Source organism: Serinus canaria, chromosome 5 (genome assembly GCF_022539315.1).
Source record: "Serinus canaria isolate serCan28SL12 chromosome 5, serCan2020, whole genome shotgun sequence".
NCBI classification, from domain to species: Eukaryota; Metazoa; Chordata; class Aves; order Passeriformes; family Fringillidae; genus Serinus; species Serinus canaria.
This window is the reverse complement of record NC_066319.1, coordinates 16,574,809-16,590,125: the sequence shown is the minus strand read 5'-3', so window position 1 is coordinate 16,590,125 and position 15,317 is coordinate 16,574,809. Positions and strand designations below refer to the sequence as shown.

The 15,317-nt window shown below is 38.7% G+C and overlaps 1 protein-coding gene across 1 annotated transcript in view; it reads left to right on the top strand.

The window, feature by feature from the left end:
• LOC103827011 (mucin-5AC-like) overlaps positions 1–15,317 on the top strand; it is a 52,351-nt gene that overhangs the window by 25,372 nt on the left and 11,662 nt on the right. The window contains 19 exon segments of the mRNA XM_050974914.1: positions 401–491; positions 1,318–1,424; positions 1,638–1,854; positions 2,756–2,881; positions 3,339–3,456; positions 4,278–4,416; positions 5,472–5,582; positions 6,771–6,840; positions 7,269–7,406; positions 7,497–7,661; positions 8,164–8,258; positions 9,023–9,149; positions 9,882–10,137; positions 11,716–11,768; positions 12,150–12,250; positions 12,992–13,143; positions 13,580–13,718; positions 13,807–13,920; positions 14,428–14,607. Of these exon segments, the coding sequence (XP_050830871.1) occupies positions 401–491; positions 1,318–1,424; positions 1,638–1,854; positions 2,756–2,881; positions 3,339–3,456; positions 4,278–4,416; positions 5,472–5,582; positions 6,771–6,840; positions 7,269–7,406; positions 7,497–7,661; positions 8,164–8,258; positions 9,023–9,149; positions 9,882–10,137; positions 11,716–11,768; positions 12,150–12,250; positions 12,992–13,143; positions 13,580–13,718; positions 13,807–13,920; positions 14,428–14,607 (2,499 nt within the window).

The following is a 15,317-nucleotide window of genomic DNA, read 5'->3' as shown; positions in this document are numbered from 1 at the left end:
TGAAAAATCACCTTCATTGTATCATTAGATATTGGTATTATCATAAGGCCCAATTACCCCTTCAAATATATTTTTTAGCTGAATTTCACTCTCCTATGCCTTCATTTTTTTCTGTGGATTTGATTTTCTTCCTGAAGAATCAATAGAAAGTGGCTAAGATTAGCATAGATAGTACAGTGAAATTTGAAGTCTGTGTCAATAGTATCAATAGCTTGGACTCTGCAATCAAATATAAGCTGTCTTCATTCTATCCTTCATGTTTGAATTAAATTGCTAAATGAAATTCCACAGATCTGACAAGAAATACTAAGAGACAGCAGGTGCAACTGTTTTCTCTGGTCTTGAATATATTTTAGAATATTTATACTAACATCTATCAACTTACTGTTCATCATTTTAGCTGGAATTGAATGAGAAATATGCCAACCAGACTTGTGGACTTTGTGGTGACTTCAATGGCTTTCCCATATACAATGAGTTCATTTCTAACAGTAAGTGTTTTAAATAAAAAAAAAGGTTTATGGCATCTCCAACAGGCTGACATCATCAGCATTCATCTTTCCCATCCTGTCAAATGGTGTACCCATAAGATATGATTCAATCTCTATTTAAAAATATGTAGTAGAGAGATCAGATTATGTAAGCTAATGCTTTGAGTGTAAATATAGTACTGGTGCTAACAATTGATTGCATATCTCTTGCTTGCCACTGTTGTAAACCATGATGGTAAAAGTAATCAGGGAACTCCATAAAAATGAGAAGATTTGCACTAATAAGATAATTAAATATAGAAATATATTCAGTAAAACAAAAGGCAGTTCTATTTCCTAGACAGTATATTTCTAGTTTAATTTTTGTTCAAAATCAGTATATCCACATTTCCCTGCTGATTTGCATAATCTTTGTAAGATCCTATCTTTTTAACTATTCCCAACTTGAACATTTTCTTGAACCTTGTCTTACAGCAATCTCTATTGTCCAAATTCTGTTTAGATCTTTTTTTTCCTCTGCCCTGAATGGGCTCAATATAATCTGAAAAGGGTTTGTTATTTTTCTGGGAAAAATCTTAGTGTGCATCTAGATGTAATAGGCTGAGAATTGTTTTCCAATGTTTGCCTTTTCCAGGGTGCTGTACAAAGTAAATTGAGGTAGTGATGTAGTGCTTCCTTTGGAAGGGGTGATGATCACATTTAAAGGCTCAAGGGAGTTAACTGTCTTGGTCAGCCTTGACCAAAATTCTTGAGAGAAAAAAAAGATAACAGGCAGTTGCTTTGAACAAAAACCTCTGATCTTCATTATTAAACTGCTTTTCTACAGATATTCAGATGACAGCCTTGCAGTTTGGGAATCTTCAGAAAATGGATGGGCCAACAGAACTCTGTGAAGACACCACTACTCTCCCGACATATAACTGCTCTGATCTCGTAAGGATCTTTGGACTATCCTTTTATTTTTCTTTCAAAATGATCTGTTCCCTTCTATGACTTCATACAGGTCAATAGGAAAAGCCCTCAGGAAAAAACGACTTGAAGAGAGCTATAAGATTATATTACATAATAATTACAAAAAATAACAATTCCACCCCCACACACACTTCTTTCTATTTACTGAGACTTGTCTATTTTTTTCCCTCAAAGGATGACATATGCGAGAAAACATTGACCAGCTCTGCATTTGCAGACTGTAATGACCTAGTTGATGTTAAAGACTACATTAAGGCTTGCCAAGATGACTTGTGCCGCTCTGAAGAATCTGAAAACAGCTCATGCATCTGTGACACCTTTGCTGAGTACTCCCGGCAGTGTGCTCATGCTGGTGGGCAGCCCCTGGACTGGAGGACGTCAAAACTGTGCCGTGAGTGTCACTGGAGTCAGCCTTACTTCATGCTCAATACCTAAGCAACAACAAGCTCTCAAATAACACTGAGGATGCAGGAGGAGTTACAGCCTGTTCAAGACTGAATCCTTTAGAAAATTCTGATGTATAAGTTCCAGCATGAAGACTTCAGCAAAAGAGCTAAGGATTTTAATGCAAACTGAATTAAACACTGCCAAAACACTAACACAGATACTCTAATGAGAGTCAAAGTGTAATTTAATGAACCAGTACAGTGAAGGAAGCAAATAAAGGAGAAGCAAGAAGGAAGAATGAGGCATACTTGTTTGCTTGCTTGTATTCCTGATTCTTTTCTTCATGATGGCTCTAGCATTCTTGTTCTCAGTTAACTGATTGGATCTTCACAGGTGTATGGCTGGCTAATCACCTATTTATCTCCTCTTGCTTGATAGTGATGAGTTTGTATTGATTAAACATACACTTGATTATGGGGTAGCTGTTGATGCTCTCACCAGCATTTGCTCTAAAACAAAAGCCCATGAGGTGCTATTTGTCCTTCTGATGGTATCTCAAAATGCAAACATACTAAAGCTTTAGGAATTTAAGTCTTACATTTCACTAGCAGTAGAGGTGTTCACAGGGAAGGGAGCCTTCAGTAAAAACAGACCTTGCTGGCCTTCTGAGGTTATTACCTTGCTGTCCCCAGAAATCCAGTCATTGAGCCAGTTCAGCACAGAGTCATGGAAAGCACATCTCAACTGTAGAATAGGGATTTAGGTGGTTAAACTTGGCAAATTTCGAGAGCTAGTGATCAATTGCAGTTTGGTTAGCTTAAAAACTTAAATGGATACAAATGTATAGAGAACTAGAAAAACTTTTGACTGAAAAAAAATTTAAACTCTCTTCCTTTATATTTCAGCCAAGACGTGTCCTCACAACATGCAGTACCAGGAGTGCAACTCCCCCTGTACTGATACCTGCACGAATCCTGAACGATCTCTGTTTTGTGAAGAACACTGTATTGATGGCTGTTTCTGCCCCCCAGGCAAGTCCTTAAGTACTCACATCTCTGAACTCAAAGAACAAGAGCTTACCATGGGGTTTAAGCCTCAAGTAGTTGTATTTTTCACAGCTGCCAGTGACAAGCATTTGTCATGTGTCAGCTGAGAAAAGATATCCGGATTAATTGCCAATACATGTGCAATATGCTGAAAGCAGGAAAAAAGAACAGCAAAGAGATCAAGACCAATCTTTCAACCAGCCACCTATGCTACAACAAGTCCCTCTTTCAGAGCAGGTGGAATTTAAGAATACAAAGGTTGAATCCTTCCCTCAGCAAACTGACATAGTCCTGCTGCCCTCTGCATTGCTGTGTCCTCTCAGAACTACAGGTCTCTTGCTAAGAAAATATTTAGGATTTGTAACTAATAAAATGGTGTATAGGAAATGCCTCTCTAATTAATCAAGGTTTTTTCCTTTTTTTCCTTTTTTTTTAAATCTAGGGACTGTATTTGATGACATCAACAATTCTGGCTGCATTCCCCAGCAGGAATGCTCCTGTATTTACAACGGCAAAACCTATGCTACAGGAGCTTCTTTTTCAGAACCATGCCAGACCTGGTAACCTTTGTTTCTTTTCTATCTCACTATTTCCTCTCATCTATTTAATAGGTTTAATAGTTTATTATATGCAATTGCATAATTGGTAATTGATATGTGTATTTAACTGAACGCTACATTTCCAAGGCACCCCTAAAGAATATTATTTGTTTTATTTAGCAACAGCCACAACTGGCTTTGCACTCTATCTAGCTCATGGTGATCAAAGCAAGGATTTACAATGTTTAGATTTCTCGCCAGTCAATTAAAATGCTTCCTCTTTGTCTATTTTGTTCAAACATTTGAAATTCTCTGAGGGGAATGAAGTTGTAGTCATTAATGAATTTGCAAATATTTATTTTCTCTGGAGAAAGCAAGGGATGACACAATACAAGCTCAGTTTCTCAATTATTAATCCTGTACCTCTGCTCTACCACATCAGCTTTGAAAACAGACACAGTCTGCATCAGGAGCAGATGTGGAGTTACCTTTTCTTATTTATTAGTTTATGATACATTTGTATTACAAAAAAAAAAAAAACCAAAACCACCCTGGAGATATTTTAACTTGCTTTATGTTACCTGAAAAAATCCACACAATTATTTATCCAAGACCTGTTTTGGAGAGTTCACCTGTCCAAAGAAGGAAAACATTTAGATAAGCAAGGAGAATGTTTACCAGAGAAATTGAATTTAATACATTGCATCACAAGTTCGCTTCGTTTTTTTAACTCTTAAACCTGCGTGTCAAAACACAGCTTGAAGGGAAAGCAATGGCAAAGCAGCTGCCCCTCACAGCACCGCGTGTCCTCTTACTGATTTCACCCAACTCTCTTCTTCCAGTACCTGTAATGGAGGCCAGTGGAGCTGCCAAGACAAGTCATGCCCAGGGACGTGCTCTGTAGTGGGAGGTTCCCACATTTCCACCTATGATAAGAAGCAGTATGATCACCACGGAGACTGCACCTACGTCCTCTCTAAGGTGGGACCCAGAGGATGCTTCTAGGTCATAAAGCCTTATAGATTCATAGAGAGAAAACCTGCTCTCCATCAACACTTATGAAACTTAGCACTTCTGACATACAGACGTTAAATTCCCTGCCACTTAGCCAGATGTTTGCAATGCTGCTGCCATTTCACTGACAATCATCAGTTAATTATTAGGATGTCGTGCAACCGTGTGTGGGGCTCACTGGAAAATTTCCAGTTCTGTGAGAGAGTAATTGAAGAGCACTGTCTTTTTAAGAATTAGCCTAGTGTGCAACCTTCAGTACAACTAATCCAGCTCCCTAACTGGATTGCATAATTTTTGCCATGTTACTCTATCATATGGTATTTGGCCAAATGGTGCAACTCTAAAAATTACAGCAAGTGTTCTTAAAAATAAAGATTGTAAAACAGACTTTTTTTCCTTTTCATGGAGTTTAAATACAGGAAAACACTTCAGGTTAATTGATGCCTTTTACTTAGCTTTTAAATGTTTTTAAACATTTAAAAATAACTCAAAAGAAATAGAAAATTTGGAAATTAATTGTAATTAAAATATTTAATTACAGACAGGTGTAGGTGAAATGTTTTGATCTTTTAGGGGCTTTTTCTGTTTGTTGTTTGCTTTCCTTTTTCCCCATCTGCACCATTCAGTAAATGGAAATAAAATGTTGTATGTTACTGTTCACCTAAAACATATTTTATCAGAAATTTTTTTGTCTAGCATTGATACCAGCCACAGAAAAATGAGAGTTACAATAGAATTGAATAAAACATTAGAAGTTGTCATGAATAAAACTACCAAATATGAATATGGATCTCCATCTTGACATCCGTATGGATACAATCAATGAAATCCAGATTCTACATTTCTTGTTCCTAATAATTCAAGCAAGGAAAAATCGAATCTTCAGCCAAAGAAGCTCTGGAATTTGCTACAGTCTGTACCTTCTCCAGAAAAAGAAATACTTTTTCAGAATTGAGAGAAAATTTTATAGGGAAAACTTCTATAATTAGCCTTGTGTGAAATAACTTGACCTTTTTTTTCAGGACTGTAAAGATGAAAAATTTACCATTCTGGCAGAACTGCGCAAGTGTGGCGTGACCGACACTGAGACCTGCCTGAAGTCAGTGACACTCAACATGAATAAAGGACAAACTGTAAGAATGCAAAATAAGCACCATAAAAATACAGGGAGAAAAGAAACTAGGGCTTAATCAGTCAGGCAGCTGCATTTCTTTGTCAGGTTTTCAGCATATGTATGATGAGAAGAGGATATTTTTAATGAAGGGAAAAAGAAGTGGATTTTGTTATGGAAATCAGATCAGCCATAAATTTGGCTTTGTGGAATTTCATTAAGAAACACATTGTACTCACAGAGCAGAAAAAAGCTATTTTCTCTGCCAATTAGATGGGAAAAGACCATGAGCTTCAAGGTTAGTAGTTATGATTACAACAGTTAGTGATGTAATTAATCACTAAGAAGTGTTCAAAGAAAATAAGATGATATTATCCCCTAGAAAAGACAAGAAAGTCCCTTAAAAGTAATTATTTTCTGGCAGGGAAAATGAGTAAAGTGTACAAAGTAGAAATAAGGGGGAGGTGAAGTCACAAATATCTATGTTTTAATTGAATACTAGTTTAATTAATATCACTGGGGTCCTCCTCATTATTACTCTTTGGATATAGTTGTTTTTCACACGTGGTTGGCAGCCCAGAAGGCCAGGCTGGGCTACATCCAAAGCACCGTGGCCAGCAGGGTGAGGGAGGAGATTCTTCCTCTCTTCCTTGCTCTGGGAAGACCCCTGTGGAGTTCTGCATCCAGCTCTGGGCTCCCCAGCATAAGAAGAACATGGACCTGTGGGAACAGGTCCAGAGGAGGCGACAGATGAACATATAGGAGCACCTCTCCTATCAGGAAAGATTTGAGAGGGTTGGGGTTGTTCAGCCTGGACAAGGGAAAGCTCTGGAGAGACTTTAGTCCCTAAAATGAGAACCTTTCTGTCCCTAAAATGGGCCTACAAGAAAGCTGGAGAGGGACTTTTTCCTAGGGCACAAGGTCATATGGCAAAGGGGAACGGCTTCAAACTGAAAGAGGGCAGGTTTAGATTAGATATTGGGAAGAAATTCTCTGCCATGAGGGTGGTGAAACACTGAGCCTGCTTGCTGCGAGAATCTGTGGATGTGGAATCCCTGTTCCGAGCAGGTTGGATGGGGCTTTGAGCAACCTGGCCTAGTGGAAGGTGTCCCACAGCAGGGGGGTGGAACTGGATGACCTCTAAAAGTCCCTCCCAAGCCAAACCATTCTAAGATTCACAGAACTGCCTTTTGTTCCTCTTCCTTATCAGATCGTGGAGGTCAAACCTGATGGTGGTGTGTTCATGAACTCCATCTATACCCAGCTGCCCATGTCAGCAGGTAGTGTTTTTCTCTAACAGTGAATGACACGAGTGCTTTTGAAGTAAAGTGAGATGTTTGGTGTCATAGAGGACAAGCACAGGCAAGGGTTCAAACAGTAGAAAGCAGAATTTACAGTCTCCTGATTTGATTGCTCTCAGATTTACTTCCTTCTCACTGCACGAAAGTGAAGGTAGAAGACATCTCTTTACCTCTTTTACTTCTTTTTTTTTTACTACCCCTCTGCTCACACTTGCTTAGAAAGAAGTTTTATTTTTGTTTCAATAATGAAGGATTCCATGTGGTATCTCTGACCTCCAGATCTTAATTTCACTTCTGAATTTGCAAAAAAAAAAAAAAAAAAAGGAATAGAAATTTAAAAAGAACAGTACTGTGTTTTCAGCATTTGGCCTTGCTCAGAAAGTGGCTGTTTTGTTTCTCATGTGTAGCTAATGTCACCATGTTCAGACCTTCCTCATTCTTCATGATCATGGACACAAGCTTTGGCATGCAGGTTGAAGTGCAGTTCACACCCGTGATGCAAGTGTTTGTGCGTCTGGATGCTTCTTTCAAAAACCAGACTTGTGGTGAGTGAATGAAATAAAGGATAAAGGACACCTTGGTCAATGTCTTTTTCATAGTCAGAGCAGTATAAACTTCTCACTGCTCTTCAACAGGTCTCTGTGGAAATTTCAATAACATCCAAACTGATGACTTCATGGTCATAAGTGGAATAATTGAAGGAACAGCATCAGCGTTTGCTAATACATGGAAAACTCAGGCTTCATGCCCTAATATCCAGCAGAGTTTTGAGAATCCTTGTGCACTCAGCATTGATAATGGTGAGTGCTGCTTAGAATTTCTTCTGGTTTGTTTTTTTCTTTTTGCTCATCTCTAAGGAAAGCACATCTGTTGGAAAGCAAAGATGAAAAAATAAAGACTTAAATATTTGATAAAATGTTACATCTGAAATCAGAAACAGATATTCAGAATGAATGCACTGAAGATAACTAACAGTGTAAAAAAAGAGTGACAGAAGCATAAGTGAAGCAAACTGCAAGGTCACTGAAAATAGAGTAGATGTCTAAGCTGACAGCTTGGTGTCAGAGAAGTGGATTACAGGAGCATCTTTGGAAACCTTTAATTCATCTCCTTCATCAAGTCCCCTTCTTTGGTTTTTGGAGCCATGACCCACAAGCTGAGTGAAAAGAGAAAAAAAAAGACAGGAGAAGAAGAGATTTAATAGAATGTCAGAACTGTGTTCACAGGCCAGGGCAAGCATGGGTTTGTGACTAATGAAGTACAAAGAGTAATGTGCATTTTTATTGTTTCTTCATTTCACAGAAAAATACGCCCAGCATTGGTGTGGACTGCTCACTAACAGCACAGGACCTTTTGCTGATTGCCACTATGCAGTGAATCCCACTGTTTACCACACGGTACTTTGTCCCACTGCCTTTCCCTTTGGAAACAATAGAAATAGGAGCTGTTTCAGACATGTCTTAGGCAATGCCTGTCTCCCCACTGCTTTGCTGCAGTACTTCCTTCTTTCAACTTGTGTTTCTCTTTGTGTTGTAACATTACCTTATTTCGGTTGTCAGTCTTGGCTTCAAGATCCTGACTTGTTTGCCGATGAAAAGGCAGATATTTACTCCCAGATGGTTTTGCACATAAGCCAGATAGTGAATTTAAAGGCATGTCAAATGCTTGTTTGAGTATCAGTGAATTGTTACCTTATCAGCCTGGCATCTCATTAATAACTGCTTGGAACAGAAAGACCATTACCTAATTACCATCACTCTGCTATCAACGTGTTGCAAACCACTCTTCTCACCAGGTGTTGACACTGGTGAAATGAGGTGTCTGGACTCACATTGTGAATAGAGCTTTGGATGCTATTGGGCAGCAGATCCACTAAAAAGGTTCAGAGGACCAAGAAGCTGCAAAATGTATAACAGAATTTAAGACCACTATTTCCTAATTATAATTGCAGTAATTGACTGGATTTTCATTACCTGCATTTTCCTCTGCCAGGAACCTTAGACAAGACTAGAAACTGATAAAGCTGTGTTACTGTTGTCTATGAGGGAGCATATCTGAAGAAGGATTAAGGAATAAGACTGGAAAGATAATGTTCAATGGTTTTTCCTTAAGACTGACAATATTACCAGTTCTGAGACCTTATTTTTCTCTCCATTCTTAGAACTGCATGTTTGACACGTGTAACTGTGAAAATAGTGAGGACTGTCTGTGTGCAGCTCTGTCTGCCTATGTGAGAGCTTGTGCTGCAAAAGGAATCCAGCTGCAGGGATGGAGGACTGATGTCTGCAGTAAGTACTCTCCACATTTCCTAAGAACACACATCAATAAAAATTGCTGATCAGAGATTATTTTCTATTCATTTCTAGACAAATCAGTAAGTGATGAGGAAGGGATTTTGTTAAGTGCACTCCTGGAAGTAATTCTCTGCTGTCCCCTTAGAATCAATCCATTGCTGGCAAGAGTGAATATGAATAGAAGGGAGATGTGGTTTGATTTTGAAAGGGACTGTTTTTATGGGAGAGCCTCCACCTGTTTCTGTGCAACTTAGAGTCTCACTACAGCTTTACAAGTATCACAAGTTATTGCAGAGATAATGTGTTGTATTAGAATAACAGTACTAGTAATACTGACCAGAACACTTGCAAATTCATGTCTTTGAAGCTGCATGCTGGGTTCTGCTCACCCAGTTTGTCTGTTTTCAGCATGCCAGATGACATTCAGGAAGATATCTTGTCTCATTCCTCCAAAAGTTTAGGCATCTTGGCAATGAATGGCAGCACCAAATGGAGGTTTCCTTCTGAACTTCCATTTGAAAAAATCTTTTCTTCTTTGCACACATCATTTACTCCACATGTACAATAGCTTTTCAGATCAAACTCTGAAATTATTCAAAAATGAATATTGCAACATAAGCAAAGGTATATTATTTATGTGTTATTTCTACTGCCTGTGATTTTTCTTTTTTCACATGAGAGTTTACCATCTGGAATTAACAATCTATTTTATTTTCCTCTCTCAAGCCAAATACACCACCTCATGTCCCAAATCCCTGAGCTACAGCTACACCATCTCTTCCTGCCAACCCACCTGCCGCTCTCTGAGTGAGCCTGATGTCACATGCAACATTAAGTTCGTCCCAGTTGACGGCTGCACCTGCGTAAATGGAACCTACATGGATGACAGTGGCAAATGTGTGCCTGCTAATGAATGCCCCTGCTACTACAAAGGATCTCCTATACCATCTGGAGAAGTGGTCAATGAAAATGGGCGTGTATGGTAAGCAATCTTTTTTAAAACATTCAAATGATGTGTATTTTCTTATTAAAGTCTGGAATATGTAGGATGGTTTCACCCTGAATTTCAAAAGAATGCTCTCTCTTCAGTTTCTTCAACTTTAGGTTCTTTTGACTTTATTTTTAAATTTACAAATGGTACCTATTCCCCTGAGCTGCAGGATGGGGAGAGAGAGCAGAATGGAGCCACCACAGTGAAAAGTGATGTGGTTAATGACTTGTTACACCACTTATATACACACAATTCTGTGGGGCCAGAAGGGGTCCACCCAAGGGCACCGAGGCAGCCAGTGGAAATGTTCACAGAGGCTCTTTCAATCATTTGTCAGCAGTCTGGTTAACCTTGGAGGTCCTGGTTGACTGGAGGTCAGCAAATGTGATGCCCATTTACAGTGTGGGCCAGAAGAAGGATCTGGTGAGCTACAGCCCTGTCAGCCTGACCTTGGTGCCAGGGAAGGACACAGAGCAGACTGTCTTGAGTGGCATGTACAGGGCAAACAGGGGATCAGACTCAGCCAGCATGGGTTTGGGAAAGGCAGCTGCTGCTTGACCAACCTGATCTTCTTCTATGACAAGGTGACCTGCTTAGTGGATGAGGGAAAGGCTGTGGATGTTGTCTGCCTGGACTTTTGTAAAGACTTTGACATTAGGGAAGTGATTGTCCCCCTGTATTTGATCCTGGTGAGGCTGCACTTTGAATCCTGTGTTCAGTTTTGAGTCTCTCACAACAAGAAAGGCATTTTGATGCTGGAATGTGTTCAGAGAAGGGCAGCAGGGCTGGTCTGGAGCACAGGTGTTCTGCAGAACAGCTGAAGGACCTGAGGTTGTTTAACCTGGAGAAAAGGAGGCTCAGCAAAGACACTCACACTCTCTAAAACTGCCTAAAAGGAGGTTGGGGTGAGGTGTGGGTCATCCTCTTCTCCCAAGTACCAGGTGGCAGGATGGAAAGAAATAGCCTCAAGTTACACCAGGGGATGTTTTGATTGGATGTTAATTAAAATTTCTGTACTGGTAAATTTCTGTGCTCTGTAAGTGGTTGTCAAGCACTGGAACAGGTTGCCCAGGGAAGTGGTTGAGTCACTATCCCTGCAATTATTTAAAAGCCATGGAGATATGGCACTTAGGGACATGGTTTAGTGGTGGACTTGGCAGTGCTGCGTTAATGGTTGGGCTTGAGGATCTTAAAGGTCTTTTCCATCCTAAAGGTTTCTATGATTCTGTAATACTTCTAGATTGATAGGGCAATTGTACTTCAGTGCATTTTTTATTTAATTCCATAATCTTTCAAATTTACAACAACAGCAACAAGAGATCTTATGAGAATGTCAGTAATGAGCAATGACATATATGCATTACAACCTATGAATTTTCCTGCTAATCAGCAATGGATTTCATATGAAAGCTGCACGTGTAGTGATATTGAGAGAAATTCTTTCCTGAGACTGCAAAACAGGTTTTTAGAATTCCTTTGAAAATTCTGAAACTTGACAAGGGATAAGTAGCTATCAATAGTTGGTTTGAGAGGAGATAATAAAATAGATTGTTTTTCCCTCTCTCACAGCACTTGTGTCCAGGGAAGACTGAATTGCATTGGATCATCAAATCCAACTTCAGGTAAAAATAATCTTCAACTTACTTTTATCTCTTTACCAGGTCTTGCACTATGAAAATAGTTCATAGAATTGATTCTTCTCAATGGATTTTTAATAGAAGCATTTCTCACTTAGTTATAGTGCTACAGTTATAAAAGGCAGGAGTGAACTAGATTAATCATAAAACCTCTTTTTACAGAAAGACCCTCTATTCTGATATATTTTCTGGGGGTTTTGGGGGTTTTTTTCGGGAATCCAGTACTCTGCAGTGAATCTAATCAGCAGGTTGAATAGAGACAACAATCTGTGCGAACTGAAAAAAGGAAATTCCAAAGAACTTATAGATGGTTTAAATGGCTAGAGCTGTGGAATAAACTCTGTGCTACTTCTTTCCTTCCTCTAGTCTGTGAATCTCCCATGGTCTACTTTGACTGTGAAAACAACACGGCAGGAACAACTGGAGCAGAATGCCAAAAAAGTTGCCAGACTCTGGATATGCATTGTGTAAGTATGTCAGGCCCAGTGAAATGGTGCTGCCAGGTTTTGTCTGTGCTCTTGCTGCTAAAGTAATTATCTATTGGATCTGCTCCAAATCTACAACACAGATACATTTTTCTTGTAGCAAAAGCCCTAAAATGATGTTATGAAGCATTAACAATGGAACCCTTGGATCAAAATATAAAAATAAATATCCAAATTAATTCTTAAGATTAGTGTCTACCTTTCTTCAGCTACTGCAGGTAACAGTAACTAGTAGTGAGAAAACTAGGGCTCTACTGCTTATTTGCCATCTGTAGGAAAGGCTAAAAATGGCTAGGAGAAATGATTCTTTCTCATACCATGCTGCATCTAATCATGTTACTCCACTTAAGTTCTTGGTAGCCACATGCCATTTCATGAGTCAGTACCGTATGAGATAAATAGATTTCAATGTAACTCAGTCAAACTGAAAAAAAATTTTACTTGTCTTTCTTTTAAAAGACCATTCAGCCACAAATCACCCACTACAAAGTGCAAAAGCCAATGTGTTTTAAATTTCACAGGTTCCAGCAGAACAATCAGGATTGGTATACATAGAACATTTTTCTTTGACAGATTTATATTTTATTAAATCTATGGCTAATAACTTTTTTGTTCCATTACCCTTTAAGCAATAAGACCATATAAGGCATCTTTAATGAGAATTTAATCTTCCTTTTTCTAATGCGATCATTTCACTCTATGTTTTTATTTTATCTTTTCCAGTATAGCTCACAATGTACATCTGGCTGCATATGCCCAGATGGGCTTGTGTCAGATGGGAATGGTGGTTGTATTCCTGAAGAGGAATGTCCATGTATTCACAATGAAGCCATGTATCAGCCTGGGGAAAAGATCAACTTTGACTGCAACACCTGGTAAGTATATCTGCAAAAGTAGCATTCCTGATTCCATCATTTGCCTTTCTAAAGACCTTTTATAGTAAAAGAGCAAAGAAAGATTTGGATTGCAAATCTAATCAGTTGATGGATTTTAGATCTTTTCATTTTGGATTACACAGTATGAGAAGGTTGCCTTCTGATATCTGTCAGGTGGCCAAAGCACAGAATGGGAGGAAACCTTTAGGACTACAGGGTTCATTAAGTATCTAGTTTTGCAGCTAAGGTACTCAGGTAGTAGAACAGAATTTTCTTTAATTCTTTACACGAAAAATGTAAAAGAGTGTTTTATTTCCAGAAAAATACAGCATTTGGCAGGGATGGGTTTCCAAACAAATATTGATTGTTCAGGTATGTCTACACAAAAGAGTAAGTTGTTTTATTATTAAAATATTTAATTCTTTTTTTATCCTAGTGTATGCAAGAATAGGAAGTGGGAATGTACCAAAGATCAATGTCTGGGCACTTGTGCTGTTTATGGAGATGGTCATTATAAAACCTTTGATGACAAAAGTTTCATCTTCAATGGAAACTGTGAATACACACTAGTCCAGGTACTGATAGCTGGCAGTAGCAAATGAAAGGGTAATCTTGATCATTTCTGTAAAAATAATATATTTTTAAATGCTATTCTCTACCCAGGACCACTGTGGGAATAGTGGCACAGTCAATGGGACCTTCAGGGTTGCCACTGAAAATGTTCCCTGTGGCAACACTGGGACAACTTGCTCAAAGTCTATCAAAGTTTTCTTAGAGGTAAGAAGGTTTTGCATATAAAGCAGATTTGTTTTGTACCTGCTAAGGCTTAGGAGAAGTTTAGATTTCTATTGCTTCAAAGAATTTGGAAAATATTTTAAAAAGCAATTAAACTATTAGGCTTACATCAGATTCTAGTGGAATATTTGGTAGATTTTCCTGCCATTCTATGTTTTCTACTTCCCACACTATCTTCGATCATTCTTGAGAAAAGTAAAGGTCTAAAGGCAGAAATTGGCCTATTGTGTCAGAAGATTCTTTTATTGCATGCAATGTAGTTCCTCCATGACAGTCAAAAGACACTTTTTTAACCTATGCTATTTAAAATATCTGGTACCACACTTCCAGGAACCTGATTTGAATTAGATTGCTTTGATATATCGCATTTTGATTACTTGTTTTCGTGATATAAATATTCACAGTACCCTTAAAAGCAGTAAAAGCATGTTTGAGGGCACAGCTGCAGCTACTGAACTCATTTCTCCTTACCTTTTCCTCCTGCTTCAGAGCTATGAACTGATCCTTGGTGAAGAGCGTGTCAGTGTCATAAAGAGAGGGCAGAGTGACGAGGTGCCATACACAGTCCGCTCTATGGGGATGTACCTGGTAATTGAGACCAAAAGTGGACTGATCCTCATGTGGGACAAGAAAACCAGCATCTTCATCAAGCTCAGCCCTGGTTTCAAGGTGTGGAACTAGCAGTTCAATGGCAATTTACTGTCCGGGTTTGACTGGGTGTGAATCTTGTTGAGACCCTGCCAGGATCCCAAATAGTGATGGTCTCTAGCATTCCTGCCATTTGTCCCACGTTGCTTTCCATTCCTCTGGTACCTCAGGATGCCACATCAGCATCCTGCTGCTGTTCTGAGCTTGGAAGGCAGCTTCCAGTGCCTATTTGGCCTGACAGAACTTGAGCTGGCAAAACACTGTTTTGAACTTGACTTTGTTGAAATTACAAACTGAACCTTGTTACAGGTTGTCAGACTTCTTAAAATTACATAACTACCTGTGTATAAATCAGCTGCATGGGCTTGATCTTGAAAATAATCCATTGTTTCCAGTTCTCAGTGACACACAAATGATCACACTTCAAGAACAAGGAAGTGTATAATGAGTGAAAGCCTCTTTTATGCCACCAAGTATTTGGCAAGCCTATAACTACACAGATGAAAAGGAAAATTAATTCCAATTTTCATACTTCTCTTAGCTCATAATATATAAGCACTAAAAACTGTAGTAAATACAGAAATTTCTATCTTACTGCATACCACAATGACATTTAAGTTAGGTATTTAAACTAAACATAATTTAGAACAAACTTCTTTCAGTACCATAGGTTCTTTCCCTGCATCACTCACTAGCATTTTCTAAAAATAGTAGAAATATGGAAAGTATGC